Source organism: Pan paniscus, chromosome 5 (genome assembly GCF_029289425.2).
Source record: "Pan paniscus chromosome 5, NHGRI_mPanPan1-v2.0_pri, whole genome shotgun sequence".
Taxonomy (NCBI): Eukaryota; Metazoa; Chordata; class Mammalia; order Primates; family Hominidae; genus Pan; species Pan paniscus.
In genome coordinates, this window is record NC_073254.2 from 176932354 (window position 1) to 176954121 (window position 21768).

General features: G+C 39.6%; 1 protein-coding gene across 11 annotated transcripts in view; it reads left to right on the forward strand.

Annotated features, from left to right (window-relative positions):
* Positions 1-21768, forward strand: part of ARID1B (AT-rich interaction domain 1B) — a 436783-nt gene that overhangs the window by 144457 nt on the left and 270558 nt on the right. For all 11 annotated transcript variants that reach the window (XM_034963130.3, XM_034963134.3, XM_034963128.3 and 8 more), the window contains one exon: positions 16738-16848. In XM_034963130.3, the coding sequence (XP_034819021.3) occupies positions 16738-16848 (111 nt within the window). The remainder of the gene's footprint in view (positions 1-16737; positions 16849-21768) is intronic.

Genomic DNA, 21768 nt, shown 5'->3' on the forward strand with positions numbered 1-21768 from the left:
GCAAGGCCTATTCCTAGACTCTGATTGTTGACTTGGGGCTTCTAACCTTGTGTTGGGGCCGGTTTTGGGAGCACAGAGGTGGGGTTAGATAGGCTGCAGGAGCCACCAGCCTGCCTGCGCTCGCTCTGGCAGGATGACTGATGCCAGGAGGATGGGAATGAGGACTAGTGACCTTCCTCTCTCTGTTCTCTTTTTCTCCCTTGGGGGAAAAACTAGTATAGTAAAAGCTCAGCACTCGTTTTGAATATGGGTGTAATTTGCTGCGTTAACAGTTTCAGTTTATTGTGTGTTTTGGTGGCGTTATTCCTGAAAGCTTCTTAAAATAAAAAAAATAGAAAAAAAGACCCATTGAAGAATGAAGAAAAATAACATTTTGAGAATGTTAGAATGTCTTTTGGTATGAATTTGGTTTTCTTAATTGCTGTAGAAATCAGGGTGAATCTGTAGTTAGTTGCAACTATGTCTGCCTGGGCCTTTGCTTTTCCTTAATAGTAGCAGAAGAAAGCAAGAGAAAAATCCTCAGATTTTATACACATCACTTCTAGTATCGAAGCATTTTTGGCTTTTAATGGAAAACTTTCAGTGTTTTTTAAATATGTTTTGAAGTATAATTGGGAATTTAATTGCATTGGATCATAATTTGATAATGCTATGTATTCATTTTCATATTTAACATAAATTTAAAGTTTTTTTTTCTTTCTAGTACCAGAATTAAAACCAGGAAGTGAGGAATTATATAGTAATAATATTTTCAATACTAATTTTAGAAAGGGGATGGAAGGCTCCTCCTGAGAAGAGTAGCCAGGAAGCCAGGCAGGCCTGGAGTGTGTGGCCAGCTGTGTCCTGGTTTGAAGCATCTCAGACACTGTTGGGCAGCTGCTTAGCCCAGTTTAACTGAAATGTGGAGGAGATCACATCAGCTGGGCATGACTGTCTACCATGGAGGCAGGAGAGGAAAACCTTAGATTGTTGAAGATGTATTTCTTAGTTGGGCGTGTTAGCGGACATCTGTAGCTCCAGCTGCTCAGGAGGCTGAGGCAGGAGGATCCCTGAGCCCAGGAGTTCAAGGCTGCAGTGAGCTCTGATCGCACCACTGCACTCCAGCCTGGGTCACAGAGTGAGACCTTGGCTCTTTAAATGAATGAATGAATGATATATTTCATCAAAGGCTAAAGAAAAACTTCAAACACCTTAAGAGGAGGGTTTAGTCTAAAGAGCAATTAAGCTTCACCTCCTTCTCTGATCCTAACACTGCTATAACTAACTGTAGGTGGGTGATCCCTCTCTCCCGCCAGAGGAGGATTTATGGAATTGAACCAGATGTCTTCACGCATGAGTGGACATTGCCTTGTTCTCTAGTTTTTAGTCCTAGTTCCCCAGACTCAGCAGCCAGTGGAAGAAGAAGCCTGCTCTTCTAAACCAGAAAGTTGGGTAGAACTGGCGCTCTCCGAGCAAGCCTCCTCATTGCACCCCTTCACCTCCCTCCCCTTCAGCTCCCTGGGCCTGACAGCCCATCTGTCTTCCTCTCTGATACCCTGCTCCTGCCCCCATTGGTACTGAGGGATGAAGTTGGGAAGAGAATGCAGTGTGCAATTAAAAGTATCATCGAGGCTCATTGTATATTCACTCAATTCTCTTTCCTTGGTATTTATATTCTGACACAAGGGAAATTGGGGAATTATTTTTTTCCTGGATTGTTTTTTTGCTACTCTCAGCTGCTTTCATTTGTCTTTAACATGCTCATTTCAATATGTTAAACTATGAAAAATGAAATAAAACATAATTTATACATAAAGTTCTTTCTTCATCAGTTTCTTTGATTTTTAAAATTTTTAATTAGAGTAACAAGCTCTATGTATATTGTATTCCAGAGGAAGATTATCTTCAGATGTTTGAAATGTAGCATTATTTTTAGCATTTGCTAATGTGGGCAGTGGTCACCTTTTTCCTTTTTTCTGCAAAAGAAAGAACAGAACCAGCTTAGGTCACTGATTGATTTTCCCCAAAGTGCTAGGCTTTTGGGAGAGGAATGGGTTTATGTCTCTTTGCATTAGCCTAGGGAGACAGAAGAAGATGGCGTCAGGAAGTCGGGCAGGGAAGGCCCTTTGGTATGTATACAGCTGTGGTTTTCTTTTCTTTCTCTTTTTCTTGTTCTTTTCTTTTTTTTTTTTTTTGACAGAGTTTCACTCTCGTTGCCCAGGCTGGAGGGCAGTGGTGCGATCTCAGCTCACCGCAACCTCTGCCTCCCAGGTTCAAGTGATTCTCCTGCCTCAGCCTCCTGAGTAGCTGAGGGATTACAGGCAGTAATTAATTAATTAATTAGCAGGGGGACTCTAGGACCCTGGACCCCACTGTTTTACCAGTTGCCAAATATTTGGTGTATCTTCCTTGCTTGAAAGCAATGGTTCTCATGTCTGCTTTCCTTATGGAAGAGCAGTGGGGGATTAACTTCAGGATGAATATATTACTCACCTTGCTTGGAAAGTTGGAGGTGTTCATTTTAACATAAAGTGAGATGAATATATAGCTTGCCCTCCTTGGAAAGTTGGAGGTGTTTAACATAAAGTGACTAAAGAAATAAATAAAGTGGGTAAATAAATAAATTTTATTTTAATTTAATTTTGATGTAATTGATGATAATTTCAGATTTCTGGAGTCATCTTTATGTTTTTTCCCGAATGGAAATTTGACTGTTTAAAAGGTAAAAAGTCTTCTACAATAATAGCAGCACTTGATGGGAAAACACACACACACACACACACACACAAAATGTAAGGGAATCTCTAAAAAATTCACATTTTCTGCTATTTCTTGGAGAAGGGGGATGCCTGTGGCCTGTCTGCTTTCATAGAAGATTGGTAAAGTTGATACTAATTGGATGCTAAGTTCTTTTTAGTATATTGTTTTTCTGAAAGTCTGTACTCTTAGAGTGGGGAAGAGATAATTTAGTAGATCAAATGATCCATTTTAACATCTTGTAAAAAGTTCAAAAAGTAATACGTATTTGTAAAAAAAATTCAGCAGAATCCTTTGTGCTTCTTGCATTTTGAAAGCATTATTGATACAATGCAAAACAACAGAATCTTCTTTATCTTTTATTGTCTTTGGCTGTTTCTTCTGTTTCTCTAGCTTTTTTTTTTCTTTTTCTTTCCTTCAGTTATTTTAGCTTTCACTCCATAGGCATTTCACAGAGAAATCAGACAACTTTTGAGATTAACCCCTTCAGCAGTTTTAGGGATGAATTGGCAAGACAGGCTTTTGAGGCAGGATCTTTCTGGCACTTTACTTCACTCTCTTTGGCAAAAAGAAGGTCTGTACCTGTTTATCCAGCAAGTGGTTTCAGGAGCTCTGTCTCAGCAGGTCACTGTCATGCCAGTTGCAACCCCCCATGGTATTCGTCTAAGTGAAGAGTGTGGATAATAACGTAAGGGGTCCTGTATAGGTTGCCCCCCCCTTTTTTTTTTTTGAGATGGAGTCTTGCTGTGTTGTCCAGGCTGGAGTGCAGTGGTGCAATCTCAGCTCACTGCAACCTTTGCCTCCCAGGTTCAAGCGGTTCTCCTGTCTCAGCCTCCCAAGTAGCTGGGGTTACAGGTGCGTGCCACCGTGCCCAGCTATTTTTTGTATTTTTAGTAGAGATGGGGTTTCACCATGTTGACCAGGCTGGTCTCAAACTCCTGACCTTAAGTGATCCACCCACCTCGGCCTCCCAAGGTGTTGGGATTACAGGGTGAGTCACCATGCCTGGCCTAGGTAGCTCTTTAGACTAGAGTTACTTAAGCAGTCTGGGCTTTTATTGCATGTTTAATTCAGATACTAATGGCATATTTGCAAATTCTTAAGTAATTTTTATTTGTATTTCAGTTATTTAGAAAAGTATTACAATGTTGAATGTGGTTATTTGCAGCTAATCTGGTTCAAAACATCTCTATGAAATTATGATGTTTTCAGTTTTGGTAAATCCCATTGTTGATTATCTCTGTTCTTACCCTTTAATCTTTCTGGAGTCTTTGAGAATCTGGTAAAAGCTACAGATTCTCCTCCCAGACAAATACATGCATCACAGAGTTGCTGTATTCTCAGGGGAGTGTTCAAAGCCCTTCTACTCCAGGTCAAGAATTCAGGCCCTAGATATGAGTTATGGTCCCAATGTGGGGTAGGAAGAACTGATGTTGCTAGTTTCTGAAGGCCTCCTGTGGCCCTCCAGGTCTGTGGCTCATGTGCCGGAAGTAGTCTGCTTCTTGGTTGGGAGAAGAAGGGGCTTGGGTTCTTAGAGCAAGAGTCAGCCTTCCAAGTGTGAGATGCCAGTGCAGGGCCATGTCATTGAAAAGCTGATGATGATCTTCTCAAGTTGTTGCTTTAACCACAGTAAGACAAATAAGACCATCCCTGGCCCAAGGAGGATAGGTGAAGGGTGGGTGGACAGGTATCTACCTGGGAAATTAGCCATTGTTAATGTTACAGCAAAATGCCCTACTACAGATGCTAGGTAATAGAGTAATATCCAAAACCCCACATTGTAGGACTCACTTAATTATCATAATTTAATGAAAATATAACACTGTATTTAATCAACAGTCTTTGAAATTTATAGACAAATCTGGGAAATTCAGATTCCTGGACCCCAACCTCTGGTTGGGAATTGTCAGCTGTCAGGTAGGGTCCAGAAGTGCCTCCTTATGTGGCGGGTGGGAGCATCGTTAAGTGCACACACTCTAGAGAAAGAATATTTTGGTTCCCATCCCTTCTCCACCACTTGCCAACTGAGTGACCTTGGCAGGTTACTCAACCTAATTTTCTTCATAAGTAAAATAGTACTTACTTTATGGGGTCAGTGTGGAAATCAAGAGTTTATTGTATGAGTAAAGCACTTAGGAGAGTACCTGATAGATGGTGTGATGTAGAATTATTAGCAGCTGCTGTTACTACCAACACTGTCGTCAGCATCATAGCCACTGGATAAAGTTCTATTAGTTGATTCTCTCTTTTTTTTTTTTTTTTTAAGACAGTCTTGCCCTGTTGCCCAGGCTGGAGTGCAGTGGTGCAATCTCGGCTCACTGCATCCTCTGCCTTCTCCTAGGTTCAAGTGATTCTCATGCCTCAGCCTCCCAAGTAGCTGGGGTTACAGGTGTGCGCCACCATGCCCAGCTAATTTTTGTAGAGACGGGTTTCACCACGTTGGCCAGGCTGGTCTTGAACTCCTGATCTCAGGCGATCTTCTTGCCTCAGCCTCCCAAAGTGCTGGGATTACAGGCATAATCTATGGTGCCCAGACTGATTCTCATTCTTAAATATGCTTTTAAAAATAACAATAGCTGACATCTGTGAACATTTAAATGGCACCAGGCACAGTGCTAATTGCTTGAAGGCAATGTGTCATGATCATGAATACAACCTTAGAAGGTAGGTTCCTGTATCTTAGTAGCAGGTCCCTTATACAGTCATCCCCCTTGTCAGCCAGGGGATGGGATAAGTTCCAAGACCCCCAGTGGATGCCTGAAAGTGTGGATAGTACTGAACTCTGCATACTATGCACAAATTTCTTTTTCCTTCACAGTTTCAAGGATAAAAGATTCATTCTTTCCCTAGATCTTAGCAACCTCAGGATGTGCTATTTTTTTCTTTGCTTATTAAGTCAAGAACTTTTCACTTAAAGGAAGTAGTTTACAGCTTCTCTTTGGCTGACTGATTGCCAGCATCACTATTCTGGTGCCTTGGGGCCATTATGAAGTAAAATTAGCGTGATTTGAACACAAGCACTGATACTGGATCTGGTAACAGCTCCTAAGTGACCAGTGGATGGGAAGCGCCTGCAACGTGGATTGCCTCACAAAGGGAGGAGTCACATCCAGGCGGGCAATTTAAAATTGTGAATTGTTTATTTCTGGAATTTTTTCCCTTTAATATTTTTGAACCACAGTTGACCATGGGTAACTGAAATCATGGACAGCGAAACCGTGGGTAAGGGTGGTGGGGAGCTACTGTATCTTGGTTTTATGGATGAGGAAAGGAATTATTTAGGTAATAAGTTATAGGGAGCTGAGATTCTTGGATGTTGTATAGATTTTTAAAAATTATTAGATACATTACTTTTTCCCTACAAAAAGTATAGAGAGCAGAACATTTACTGTGGCTCATTTGCCTTTATGACTTTATTAAAATACATTCATTATTAAAAATCTTAACTAGTCTTTAGTCTTGCCTATCATTATGTTGATTATTTTAGGAAAATTAATTTTAGGCAACCATGTGGCTTCCTTTCTCATTCTGAGCCCACTGTTAGTTTAGGAATAAGTCTTATGAAAACTTCTTTCTTACGAAAGAAGGCAAATTTAAAAGCTTGTCTTAAGTTTTGAATATAAATTAGCAGCCTCCAGGATTCTTGCTTCTTAAGCTTAGGGGAGACGGCTGCTCTTGCTGTTGCTCTGTTCTTTTCTTCCAAATCCCCTCGGGGTTCCTCTTTACTGAAGCCAGGGACTGCAGGTCCTTGTTTACATGGGTGTCCTGTGCCATGGTGACATTCTGTGAATTGCAGGCGTTTTGCAGTGTTGAGTCCTTTGTCAGTAAGACTGAGACTTACCAGTAAGAAAGCATCATGAAGTAGCTTATACAAGCCTGTCCTTTTTCTAGAATGGTTTTTTGTTGGGTGTGGTGCCACACACCTGTAGTCCCAGCTACTCAGGAGGCTTAGGAGAAAGGATCCACTGAGCCCAGGAGTTTGAGTCACAGTGAGCTATGATTGTGCCACTGCAGTCCAGCTTGGGCACCACAGTGAGACCCTTTCTCTAAAAAAAAGAAAATTATAAAAAGGTTTTTAAAAAGTCTGGAAATAATTATTCCTTTGAATTGATAGAAAATAAATAATATCCTGAATATTCTTTGGACTCATCAATAATATATATATAGTTTATTAGAAGGAATATGGCTTTAAGCTTCTAATTGGCCTCTGGGATTAGTTGCAGTTAAAAAGCGTTTGCAGTTTAGACATGTGATTTTTATCTAAACTAAAAGATTTTTGGAGCAGAGGGGAAGGGAAACTATCGATGTAGACTGGGAAAAATTGAAGGGATTTAGTAGTCTTCTAAACAGATAATGAACAGTACTCATCATGGCACATGCAAGAGACCCATTCCACCCCTGTTCTTTGAGCACCATGAGCCTGAGATAGACAAGCAGGAGGAGTGAAGGCAGATGTGATGCACTCGTAGTCTGCATAGGCCATTGCCACCCAATATGGCTGGTGGAATAGGAAACTAAGCTGTTTGGACTCATACAGCTGATGAATAGTGAAGTTGGCATTTGAATTTGGGTTTGTCTGAACTCAAAGATTCAAGGTCCTTAGAAGAGATCTGTGGCTGCATAAGGCTTCTTGGAGCTGGTGAAATAGGACACCAGGCCTTTAAGAGGTGGGGTTAAGATAAAGTCAGAGTGTGAGATTTAGGCTGGGAGGGCACCTTCAGCTGAGATCAAAAGATTGAACAAGGATCACTGAGTCAACAAGAAGAGCAGGTTTTACTTTGGGAACCTAGGGGAAAAATGAAATTGTTAAGGTTAATTTGGTGAAGATCATGGAGGGGTTTTGTTTTGTTTTGTTTAGGATAGCTAAGCATTAGGATTTAATAGTGCAGCAAACACGTTAAAAATAGGTGGGGGCATTATGAAACAGAAAGATTGAAAGTTCTATGGTTAATGCTTAATGTATGTTCACAGGGGAGGAGGTTGGAGGCATAGTTTTTCAGATGAAAGCCAGAGTCAGTCTCAGCCCCACTCTAGGTTCATGAAGTTGCCTTTCATACCATTAACTTCATTCAGTTTCCTTTAAAAGGAAATTTCCAAATGTAAACAGAAGTAGATAATGGTGTAATTAATCTGGCACACGTCACTCCACCTTCATCTTGTTTCACCTCTGTCTCCCCCTTCTCATCCCCGTATCCCCTGCCCCCTTTATTATTTTGAAGTAAATTCCAGATGTTATTATTTTGAGAAGGAGTCTCTCTCTGTTGCCCAGGCTCGGGTGCAGTGGCGAGGTCTCGGCTCACTGCAACTTCACCTCCCGGGTTCAAGTGATTCTCCTGCCTCAGCTTCCCGAGTAGCTGGGATTACAGGCACTGCCACCATGCCTGGCTAATTTTTTGTATTTTTAGTAGAGACAGGGTTTCACCATGTTGGCCAGGCTGGTCTCGAACTCCTGACGCCGTGATCCGCCTGCCTTGGCCTCTCAAAGCTCTGAGATTACAGGTGTGAGCCATCATGCCTGGCCCAGATGTTGTATCATTTCATTGGTAAATATTTCAGTATGTGCCTTTAAAAGATAAAGAACTTTAAAAAAGAGACATAATACAGTTATCACTATTAAAATATAATTTATTCATATCAATTATCCAGTATTCAAATTTCCAATAATCTCATAAATGGAATATATATTGTTGTTTAATTTACATTGTGGGGTAGTTTGAATCAGGATCCAAATAAAGTGTTAACAATTTGTTGTTATCTTTTAATTACTCTTCATTTCTAGGATTTTCCTCCATCTCCTCTCCTTCCCGTCCTCTCACTTTTCATTTTTTTCTGTTGCCATTTATTTATTGAAACTGGGACATTTGTCTAGTAGAGATTCCCACAGCCTGGGATTTCCTGATTGATTTGCAATGGTTTAACATGTTGCTTGGACCTTTTTATTTCCTATAAATTAGTGGTTTGATCTGCAGGTTTTGTCAAACTCATCACTTTTTGGGAGGTAGGATATTTTATTCCTGATCTGTTTTTTGGTAAGCATCAAATGTCTTGATTCCCACCCCCCCACCCCCTCCCCCGCTTCTGGTGGCATCATTGATGCTCTCTGCAGTCTTAATTTCCAGTATATTTTTACTGCATTATTTTGCAGTCATCCTTTTGCCATAAGACTGCCAGTAACAAACAGCAAAATGTGTTCTGTAGCACATTTACCAGGCAGAGTAGCTGCTAACATGATAAATATTCTTGGATGTGTGCCCAAGTTTTGTTCAGTTTTATGTGTTTGTCCTTATACATTTGTTTTTGTGTTGCTGTGTCTAATTCTAAGTATAAGCTCATAGAAACCATTCAGTCATTCACCTGGCTTTTATCCAGTACCCATCCTTGCTGGGCCCTTGGGAATCCAAGACGGTAGCATCCCCGTCTTAGAAAAATGGTGTCCAGTTTGGGATACACCACAAATAGTTAATATATGGCATTCTAAGTTCTTTAAGAGGAGCCCATTTGAGGTTGGTTTGAGGTAGTTGTTTTGGAGGGTGATAGGGTTAACTTCTAGCAGGATCTTGAGGACAGTAAGGAGGAGGAAGGGCATCCACTTGGACTGGCTGAAAGGCACCGAGGAGCAGTGGCCGCATGGCCCATGGGACCCGAGCAGCTGAACAGGTGAAGTACGGTTTTGCCCCGCACCCTGGGGCCGGCCCTGTAGAAGCTGACCTGGTGGCCGGAGGGTGCCTGAAGAGTTCTTCTGAGCCCAGACTGGGACTTAAACTTCCTTCTGTAGGCCTTCGGGAGGCATTTTCCGAGCACTTGTATTTGAGGAAGTCAGCAGCATTGACCGCAGTGCAGGTGTCTGCCATCAGATCAGGAGGAAGGGGATGGACTGGGTGATGATTTGGGCTTTGGTGATGTGTCAGACGTGCACAGATTGTAGAAGAGATAATGAGTTGTGTGGGGTGGCTCTGAGCAATCTCATTTGGGTGCTCTCCTTCGGTGAGGTGGGGGCCCAAGGGAGAAGGAACAGGTCTGTGGGGTCATTTGGGAGGGTCATTTCTTGACCCGATGAGTGCAAGGCACTCTCTCCAAAGGTCCAAACATTAAGGATGCAGTTAAGGACCTCCTGTAGAGATTTGGGATTCACCACCAAGCAGGGGGCCACATGGAGTCCTTGGGGTACAGACACTTGAGGGGCCCCCATTCTTAAAGGACAGGGAGAAAGAGAAGAGCCGGTAGAGGATCCTTAAAGAACATAATCTGGCAGGCGGGCCCCTTCACCTGGCTTGCCGGCCAGCCTGTAGGCTTCTAGTAATGCTTGATGATAAGGAGTGTGGCTTTGCCTTCACACCTGTGGAAGAGAATTTTTCATTTTCGTATTTCTTACTTATTCATGTTACTGGAATTGATGTTTTAGAAGTGTTCCACGTATAAACTACTTAAGATTATAATTTTTCAAAAGAGAATTTAGGGGAATATATGAAGCCCAGGATAAAACCTTAAAAAGCTAAAATTATATTCAATCCCTTATTATGTGATAGTGTTTGAAGCTTCCAGTTGTCTCTAGTGTACAGTTATTATAGAAACGAAGAGATATCCATCACTTTCAGATACTCCAGCATGGTGCTCTTAAGCTAGCTCTGCAAATGACTTCAGTTTTTGTTTCCTGGTAGGAAAAAACGAGGTAACACTAGCAACTATCTTGTGGTGGTGTCGTTAGGATGAACCGTGCACACTACCTCTGTGCACAGTACCTGTCACAAGTTCCCTCTTGCGAATATGAGCTGTCAGTGGGGCTTTCCTGAGGTGGCAAGGGCTGAGCGTGCCATCCTTGATGTGCATGTTGTATGGATTTATATCGCTTTCCTTTTGGAAATGATATTTGAAATTCATCTACACACAGAAAGTGGAGGGAGGTCAATAATATGCCAAATGTCTGAAGCCTAGGGATGATTTCACGAACTGTGGCAGGCTGTGTGGCCACCAGGCATCCTCTCTGTGGAAGTGGTCACAGCCACCTCTCCCCCACCCTCACATGTTGGGGATAGGCTTCTGTTTCCCTTTAAGAATTTGGAATTGGTGATAGGGAATTTCCGAAGCACAAAGAGAAAAGGATCAAGAAATTATTGAGACTACTCAAATCGTCATTCATTCCCTCATTCTGAATTATTGCAAGATAATAACAATGTGGCTATCTTAACTCTCTTCCTAGCATATCTATACTTGATGTGAGGATTGGAAAAACTTTTCTTAAATAACATGACAGTTATCACTTATTCCAGATCCAGACACCATGGAGGCTCTGTTGCATTTTGTTTCTGACCTGACGCTCTTTGTTGGATTTTGCTGGCATCTAGAGGCCTCCTCACTGACCTCTTACTAGGTGCCATTGCCATTTGTTTGTCAAGGACCAAGGTGCTCCTTTCCCTCCTCCATTCCTCCATCATCTGTTAGTTTATAGTCTGTATGCTCTTAAATTCTTTTTTTTTTTTGGTTACTGTCTACCTATCTTCCCACTCATCCCCTGCTCTGGTTTTGCTACTTTTTATGATGTAGTTTGACACCTGGAGTAAGTTTTGTTCTATTCCAGAATGATGGACTGTAAGTGTAAATTGATACTTCCTTTGTTAAGAACAATTTGCCAGTATATATTAAAATTTCAAATGTAGCAATCTGATACAGTTTGGATCTGTGTCTCCACCCAAATCTCATGTCTAATTGTAATCCCTAATGTTGGAGGTGGGGCCAGGTGGGAGAGGATTGGATCATGGGGGCGGTTTCTCTTGAATAAGGTTTCAGACCATCCTCTTGGTGCTGTTCTCGTGATAGTGAGTGAGTTCTCATGAGACCTGGTTGTTTAAAAGTGTGTAGCACCTCCCTGCTCTCTCCCTTGCTGCTCCCACTGTGTGAGCCACCTCACTCCCCTTTTGCCTTCCACCATGATTGGAAGCTTCCTGAGGCCTCCTCAGAAGCAGAAGCTGCCATGCTTCCTGTACGGCCTGCAGGACTGTGAGCCAATTACACCTGTTTTCTTTATAAATTATGCAGTCTTAGGTATTTCTTTATAGCAGTGTGACAATGGACATATACAACCCTTTGACAGAAATTTCACTTGTAAAGATTGATGCTACAGAGATTTTCATATGAAGATGTATGCGTAAGGATGCTTACTATAGTGCTGTATGAAGAACGGAAGACTGGAAACAACCTAAATGTACATCAATAAGTGACTGCTTAAATACGTTACTGCACCTACAAATAATGCAATGTTGTGTGGCCATAAAAAAAAGAATAAAGTAGATATTTAGTTGCAGATATAGAATGAGCTCTACAATATATTAAGAGGCTGAACAATGTGCTGTTTACAGAAAATATGCTCTAGTTGTATATAAAGGAAAAAGGATTTAAATTCACATTTAAACTTGATAACACATTGAAAAATTGCAGAAAGGTAAATAAAAAAATCCAAAGCTAGGCCAGGCAGAGTGGCTTATGCCTGTAATCCCAGCACTTTGGGAGGCCAAGGCGGGCAGTTCACAAGGTCAGGAGATAGAGACCATTCTGGCTAACACAGTGAAACCCCATCTCTACTAAAAATACAAAAAATTAGCCAGGTGTGGTGACACATGCCTGTAGTCCCAGCTACTTGGGAGGCTGAGGCAGGAGAATCTCTTGAACCCGGGAGGCAGTGCTTGCAGGGAGCCGAGATCGCGCCCACTGCACTACAGCCTAGACTACAGAGCGAGACGCAGTCTCAAAAAAAAAAAAAAAAAAAAAAAAAAAATTCAAAGCTTATATCATGGGAATGTTTTCCCTTTTTAATTTTTTAAAAAGTGTCTTTGACGTTTTGGTTATTCTGCATTTTATTCAAAGTTACATATTGTTATTAGGATTTTATTCATTTCCTAATGAAAGAAAACAGAAGCACTCCTGCTCCTGGCCTTTCTACTAGGCCCTTGTAATAGTTATCTTTACCCTTTCCTGTAGTAGAAGTGGGATACTAGTGTTTTCCTCCTGGTCATGTTTCATTTCATACTGTGATATGTTCAAGTACCTAGCAAAGGGAATAAGCCCATAGTAGGCATTCAGTCAGTGTCTACGACATTTGTTACAAGAGGCCTGGGCACAGTGGCTCATTCCTGATTTTCAGCACTTTGGCAGGAGAATCACTTGAGGCCAGTAGCTGGAGACCAGCCTGGGAAGTATAGTGATACCCCATCTCTCAAAATATTTAAAAAAATAAATAAATTAGGCTGGGCACGGTGGCTCACGCCTGTAATCCCATCACTTTGAGAGGCCAAGGCAGGCTGATCACTTGAGGTTGGGAGTTTGAGACCAGCCTGACCAACATGGAGAAACCCCATCTCTCCTAAAGATACAAAATTAGCAAGGCATGGTGGCGCATGCCTGTAATCCCAGCTACTCGGGTGGCTGAGGCAGGAGAATCGCTTCAACCCGGGAGGTGGAGATTGCGGTGAGCTGAGATTGCGCGATGCACTCCAGCCTGGGCAACGAGAGCAAGATTCCATCTTAAAAAAAAAAAAAAAAATCAGCCAGGCATAGTGGTATGTGCCTGTAGTCCTAGCTACTAGGGAGGCATGGGTGGGCTGAGGCAGGAGGATTGCTTGAGCCTGGGAGTTAGAGGCTACGGTGAGCTATGATTAGGCTGAGCCACAGATCGAGACCTTGTTTCTTAAAAAAAAAAAAAGAGGGGGGCGGGGGGAAGAAATACCAAACTGAAAATTTCTGAAACAAATGTGTAATTACTACTACCCTAAACTTTTTTCACACTTTTGTTTGTGAGTCAGTTGCCCTTTAACCTTTGACTCATAACATAAAGAAGGTTAAGGCCAGAGTCCATCAATGGTTAAAAGATTGTGAGTGAGATGTAGAAAAACAGTACTGATGAATTCTGAAAGGGAAAAACCTCATTTCCATTGCCTGGTTCTTGTGCATTGCAGTATTACCACAATATGGCATTCTTTTAAAGAGTTATGACTTTTTACATATACAGCAGATAAATGTAATTATTTATATGTGTATATTGGTTTACACACTGGTGTTCACTGGCTGCTTAAACTTACAAATAACCAAAGATGGCAGTAATGTTTTAAAGTGTAAAGCTGTGCTTCGTTTATAAAATATGATGCTGAACATATTCTTTATTTTCTGATACTGTCATTGCGTTTTTACTGTGTATTTGCTCTTCTTGAGATGAAAATAAGTATGTACCAAAAAATAAATATAGCTTTTTAAGATGAAAAAGCTCAAGTTTCTTATGGAATATTTTTATATCGTTATTAAAGCAGCCAAACAGACTTTATAGTCCCACTGTAAGTTATATATAGTTGATGATTGTTCTGGGTTTAAACTTGGCACCTTTTCTGTGTGCTCCCTTATTAAATTAATACTTATGTTCAAACATAAGCTGAGGCAGAACACGTTTCCTTTTCAATAGTTCTCACTAAATTTTGTTTTGATTTTATTTCCAACTGTACTTAATAGCTGAAAGCTTCTTGTGGTTAGGAATAGTATTTGAGATTTTGGTGGCATCTAATTATTTTGAACTTTTAAAGCCTTAAAGAGTGAAATGTAAGGCCACAATACATTTTTCTGATAGCTTTCATAGTCTGTTAGTCTGTGTTGCTTATTTTAGGGGGACGATGTCTAAATTGAAATGTTTATCCACTATAGTTGTAATGATCTTTTTCAGCCTCTTTAGAAAGCAGTTCATTGAGCGAAGAAGAGAAAATAAAAAGAAACATAAAAGGGTAATATGCATAGGACTTTTGAGCCTGTTACTATTTCCTAGCTGAAGTTTACTTTAAAAAAAAAAGTAGGCATTGGGCAGACACTGTGTGCACGTGTGTTGGAGGAGGAGGCGGGGCCTGCTCATTTGTTTGCCCATTGTGAGGCTGTCCTGCACCTTTGTGCTTTTTTGTAACAGGGTGAAGGCCCCTGAATAGAGGCCTTGTGCCCTGCTTGATTTGAAATCCATGCTGTTTATGGAAAGGAACCTGCAGGGCACCCAGCGGGAAGTCTGTGTGACAAGTGGAAATCTAGAATCTGGAAGAAACGTGGTGTTTGAGGGGGAAGGTGGTGGGGAGAGTGGTCATAATCTTTCAGCCTTTGCTTTTGTGCCCCACAAGCTTAATTGTCACCCTCTGCTGGCAACCAGATTGCAGAGCCACTCTGTAAGTGTCCTTGGATTGCCTGTTCTTACTCTCACCTTATTGTTATCAAATAAAAACCTAGACAAATAGCATTGAATTCTCTTAGAAAAATATGATATGAACTGGGTACATTACTAGTAGAGGTTAAATATCTGAGGCTTTTTTGTTTGTTTTTTGTTTGTTTGTTTTTTGATGGAGATGTATTTAAAGGGAAGAAGGGCTACATGTGAAAAGCTGGAATTATTGGCACGCTCCTGTATTTCAGAGCGTGTTGAAAGGCAGGTCGCACCAACACTAGGCTGGTTAAATCTAGTTTGTACAGCTTGTGTACTTTGTGGTACCAGCTATTGCTCCAAAGTTTCCTGGCTTAAGAAGCCATGTAATTTTAAGTGTGCAAGAAAGGGGTGGGACAGCAGAAGCTTTTTATAGGATTTCAAGTAATAAACATGAATTTTTTAAAGCAATATTTCAGGGACTTAACAGAAATAGAACTTGTATATGATGTTTCTTTAATACCAACACATATTTGAACTGACAAGGGAAGGGAGATAATTTTATTTTAAAGCAATATTTTCCATTCTTTTTTTCTCTTCAATTAGAAACTGGTTCTTCAACTTTCAGTGCCAATTGAGACATGCTATAATAAGTATTTAACAATTCTGTCCTGCTCTTTGACTTCAGGGGGAAACTGGTAGAATGTTTAGTAGCTGAGCATACACAGTTAGGTAGCTAGAGATCTGGTATACAGTAAATGTGGTGTGGTGTGGTATTTGAGTTATATATGCTAATTATTTCAGCACAATGCTGAAACCATGCAGAATACCTCTTGGAAGAGTGTTTGACAAGATGCCAGAAAGGCCGTGTTAATTATAAGTTTATTGTGCCTATTCAGGTTTTTTGGGTGTGTTTTGTTCCCCACTGTTGTTTTATTCTTTATGATGGTTCTCTGAAAACTATGCCCCATGAGCATATGGAGTTCTATATATGCGTGTTTATTGGTTTTATAGAAACCTCAGGATCCTATGAGCTTAATAACGATTTACGCTGTTTTGTGGGTAATTGAGAGGACCTGTTAAGGTATAGTTGATAGTAAGGTTTTCGTTAGTTATTTCAACTTTTTGAGGTAATATTAAAGGCAGTTTGACCAAAATCGGAATTCAACAGTCCAGGGAGCTTTTGGTTTGCTCTGGGTTCGCTCTGGGTTTAAAGACAGTTTGGGTTGGCTACAGCTGACCTCCCTCCCCGTTTTTATGAACTAGTCTTCTTCCTGCAAAACTCAAATACAGTACTTGGTATGGTCTCATAATAAATTTAGTTGTTAATTATATATATATATATAGTTTATATTTCTGCTGTTATTCACTGCTTTTTAAAATTTTTGCTTCTGATAATGTATTAAATTATAGCCATAACATATTTATATGCCTGCTAAAATGTAACAGTTGTTGGTTGAGATAAGCTTTTGTTTTGTTTTGTTCTGTTTTGTTTGACACAGGGTCTCGCTCTGTCACCCAGGCTGGAGTGCAGCGGTGCAGTCAAAGTTCACTGCAGCCTCCACCTCCAGGCTCAAGCTGTCCTCCCACCTCAGCCTCCCAAGTAGCTGCACCACCACACTCGGCTAATTTTTTATTATTTTTGTAGAGATGGAGTCTCCCTACATTGCCCAGGCTGGTCTTGAACTCCTGGGCTCAAGCGATCTGCCTGCCTTGATCTCCCAAAGTGCTGGGATTACAGGCGTGAGCCACTGTGCCCAGCCAAGCTTTTGTTTAATTTTAGTTACTGAAGAAGCTTATAACTCATTGAGATATTTATGAAGTGCTTTGTGTTTGTGTTTTTTTTTTAGGACATGTCTCAGGAAGGCTATGGAACTAGATCTCAACCTCCTCTGGCCCCCGGAAAACCTAACCATGAAGACTTGAACTTAATGCAACAAGAAAGACCATCAAGTTTACCAGTAAGACATTATTGTGCTGATTTGGAAATGTAATGAGTTAAAGACTTTTAGAAAGAGCTGTTGTTTTTGTTTGTTCTACTTTATATTATGACATGATTGAGAAGTTTCTAGACTTCAGGTTTATTTTGTGGTCAATTTTTCAAGGTTTACCTTTTAGGAGTTCTGTAGTCCTGGATAAGTCTATTTCATGTGTATATATCTCTGTTGCAGAGTGTAGACATCAGTTGGAAGGTTTTATGCGGCTGGTCGATTTTGTGTGCAGGCGGTTATTGCTGTTGTACAGTTGAGCTTTCTTTAGGCTGTTGCTTTTTGGCAGCGATACAGAACAGAGGTGTCCTTAGAGGAGTCAAAACTTAAAAGAAATTTGCGCTTTGCAAAGGATACAAATGATGAGATAAAATACCTGATAGTAATTTGAATTTCTTCTAGGACTTTCTATTTATGTAATGAGAAATCACCCAAAAGAAGGTGGTTTGAAATTTGAGGCCAGACGCGGTGGCTCACGCCTGTAATCTCAGCACTTTGGGAGGCCAAGGTGGGCGGATCACCTGAGGTCGGGAGTTCAAGACCAGCCTGACCAACATGGAGAAACCCTATCTCTACTAAAAATACAAAATTAGCCAGGTGTGGTGGTGCCTGCCTGTAATCCCAGCTACTCGGAAGGCTGAGGCAGGAGAATCGCTTGAACCCAGGAGGCAGAGGTTGTGGTGAGCCGAGATCGCGCCATTGCACTTCAGCCTGGGCAACAAGAGGGAAACTTCATCTCAAAAAAAAAAAAAAAAAAAAAAAAAATTGACAAAGCTGTTTATTTCCACCAGTAAATAGTATATGGTGATTGGGGTTTCTATTTATAAGAGTAGTGGCTATTATATGGGGTATCATGTTGATGCTCATAAATAGTTCGTATCTACTTAATTTGCCTTTTTTAATAGAGAACCTAATTTAAAGGAAGTCTTCTTTATTAACTAAAATAATAAATCTGCAGGAGGCTGAGGCAGGAGAATCACTTGAACCCAGGAGGCGGAGGTTGCAGTGAGCCGAGATTGCACCACTGCACTCCAGTCTGGGAAATAGAGCGAGACTCCATCTCAAAAAAAAAAAAAAAAAGAATAAATCTATACCAATAAATATTTTTACATTTATTTGAAGAATTGTTGTCATTGCCTAGTTTCTATGGAGAACGTTTGTTTTAAGATGGGAATTCAGTATAGCCATGATTTTAATTGGAATTTCAACTATGTTTGCATTAACTTAGATTTATTATATTACTTCTAAACATTTGAGAACAGACATTTGTAGTGAATGTTAAACATGACATTTGACATGCGTACCATACCGTATACATTTTAATGTATATGCAGATTTAGAGAAGGTAAGTGATGACCACAGGATGTCTACTGTCTTTGAATCTGATGGATATATTTTTGAAACTCTAATTTTTATACCTTTTACTTTTATGTGAGAGAGGGTGAAATCTTATTGTGGTGTTTTTCCCCCCCTTTAGTTGTGTTGATGTATTTGTTGTCTAGGTATTTGGTTTTGAAGGAGGGAAATAGGTAATGGATTTTGTGTTGTATGCTGCTAAACTTTCTGTAGCAGATAGTTCGCAGCTTAGTAAGCATGTAGTGTGTACGTGTGTGAGAGAGAGAGAAGGAGAGAGACAGAGGCATGCATGCTGTTGATAAATACTACATTTGCCAAGTAATTGGAAATTAGCTTTTGTGGTTCTATGAAATTTAAATAGATGCATGGGAAGCAGGTAAACAGTGAATTCCACTTTTTTCAACAGTGTTTTAGTGGTTTTGGAGAGGCTCGACCTTGTAGATTTGTCATTGGCTGATGATTTTGTACTGTGACACAGGTTGGTAAATTTGTCATAAATGGATGCAGATTTTCTGCATAGCTATAAAAATAGTTTGTGGTAAACTGCTTTCTTCATTATCTACTCAGAAACTTCAGCATCACTTACTAGTACATGCCTTTTGCCATGGATCTGTTGGATTGGATGGTTGACATTCAGCTAACTCTACAGTGTTATTAGGGATGGCATGAAGTATTGTAGTTTCAGATAACTGACTGAAGAGTTTGGTCTGGGATAGGAGCTTTTAAGTTGATTGCTGGAAGAGTGGATGAAGGCATTTAGGAGATGAACGAATATAGTCATCAACTGTTTAAATGTTTTCTGAATTGTTCTATTTCTGTCTTGTTATGTATGTATAATAGCTATCTTCCTTAACCTTTATCTTGCCTACTTCCCAAAAGTATTTAAAGTTGTCCATAATGTAAGTTTTTTTTTAATGAAATACCCCAATTGGTATTTTCTTTCCGTTTTTGTAACTCACAGATAAATAAGATGCTGGTTGACTCAATAGTACTTCAAGCACATTTCAATAATCTCTTTTTAGAGAGCAGAGTTTCCAGGTTTTACGTTAAGTATGTAGAAGATTCAGTCACTGCATGAAGGACAAACTGTAAGATAACCTGCTACACCTAAAACCCCCAATCTGTTAGGATGAAATTTGGCTGTATTTAAATGAAATTTATTGCACCACTTTTTTTTTTTCCACGAGGGCTTTGCATGTGTAAAAACTTTCTGTATGGGGCTTACAAATATTTTAATTTATGTGGATACTTATAATAAGTTGCACAGAGCTAAGGTCATTGTGGTTTCAGGGAATGATTTGTTGATACTCTGTTACGGCTCTAATAGTCTGTATTTTACAATGTTACTTTTATTAGATACTGTAGTCCTCTAACTTGGCTGGGTTGATTCTGGAGAGCCCATGAAGCTGTATTTGTTATCACATCTGAATTTGCTGTTGTTGGATCCTTTGTAGATTTACTCTTGTGCTATGGTTTTCCTTTTCAGGTGTCAAGGATATAAATTTTGTCTTTTCACCTACAGTCAATCCATGATATTTGAAACCTGTAGTTTTGTAATTTGGAATTAAGTATATTGTGTTATCTGTACCATTTACGAAATGCAGCATAGTGATTCTAATGTGTAATTATTCTATTCATTTTATGTAATGACAATGACAAGAATGCCTCTCAAGTAGTAATTTCTTAGTCTTTTTGCTTACAAAGATAGGTTTGTAATGTTTCTGCATGTGATATTTTCTACCTGTATCCTAAGTAGATTTTTCTTCAGCATGTTTGTTACAATGTAACAACTTTGCATTATAAGAAATCAAGGCATTTCCAGTATCTTTATGCTACATCTATAATTTCATCCCTCAGCAAGTTGTCCTCACTGTTGTTTGAACCTGTTTTTCTGTATTTGCGTGCCATTAAATTCTTGATGACCTTCAGTAGGCAATGCAGTTATGTTTTCCAGCTAACTTAGATAGACCTTCACATCATCTGCAGAAGGCAAATGATTGATAAATTAATAACTTGTTCTCTTGTTGTCTTGGAGCCATGACCAGTCATATTTACTTTTTGCTTAGTGGACTCAGACCTAAGCACTGAACAAATCCTCCTTAATATCGTCCACTTATTTCTGTACCTCTTAGTCGTACAGCATTTCCCTGTTTAGTTATATTAGTTTATACATCCTTGGTATTACTGTTATTGATAAATCTTAACATTGAAGAGCTCTCTTTCTTAGACTATTATCACTTAAAATTTGAGCACATTTAGCTTTCACGACCTCTAATATTGGTATGAAATAAACCTAGCATTTAAGCTAAAGACACAGTGGAATGTCTAAAAGATGCTGTCAGTTACTTATTTCCTTGTTTCATAAACATTGGATATCCCTCAATTTATATTCCAAGATAGCCCTCAAATATGATTTAATACACTTTTTGTTGAGTGTTCTGTTAAATTTTCACCTCTTGTGGCATTTATTATTCTTTTATTATAGTTATCCTGAACATTGTCTTGGCTCCCCTATTTCAGTGGAAGCTTTTCATGGTATTTATTATGTCCTATTCAGTAAATATTTTCCTCAAAAATTTCTATAAAAATTATTTTAAAATAAATTATTTCCTCATTTTCAGAATTTTCTTTTAATTGCTAAGGGATCTGTTAGGTGGCATTGAATGGCTCTCGGGGCACCTGTGCTCTCTGTGCTGGTGCTGCTGAGTGATTAAATGAGTGGATGCCTGCATCGCCAGGCGGGTGTTATTCTTAAAATGATTCTATTTTACCAAGTGACATTTGGATTTACTTTGGTAACCATAGCTTTAGGAAAAGAAGTGGACACTTTGGATAATTAAGCTAAAGATACCCTAAAAGCATTCTGTTCTTAGTAATACATCTTTTTTACTTATAAAAAATTAATTGACAGAAATGGTAATCATAAGTTCAGTAATTATATTACAGATGGGTAGTTAATAAAATATTCATAAACATGTATAAAGGGAAGTAAACATGAAAAAGGAAAAAGTTTTATTTTCTTATAAAACACTATATAAGCACTTTCTTATAGTGCTTTTCCCTCCAGGGATCTGAAGAGTTGTTAATATTCCTCAGTTTAAAAATAACTAATTTGTTTTATTCTTCAGAGAGGCATGCTGCTAGCTTTGTATTTCAGATAGGAGGTTCATTACTCTGTTTACCTAAGATATAGAATACAATCAGTTTGGAATACAATCAGTTTGGCAGTCATACTCTAAGAGCGTTTGAAAATGGACTGCTTTATTAGGACTTTGTGAAATATTTCTATAAATATTGGCTGTTCTAGAAGGCTCATCAGGTCATTAAAAACCTCTTTGTGACCCTTTCTTCCTTAAATAGGAAATATCTAAAGAGGTTGGCATGAAAAGGGTTTGATCTTTCTGAGTTAACTAAAAATCCCTAAATGTGTTGAATAGTGCTTATGGCACTTTTGTTGAGTTTGCAATTAGACGGAAATATTGGGCTTTAGATAAAACATATGTTTTTTGGCTCTTTGTGAAAGGAAGGAGGTAGTAA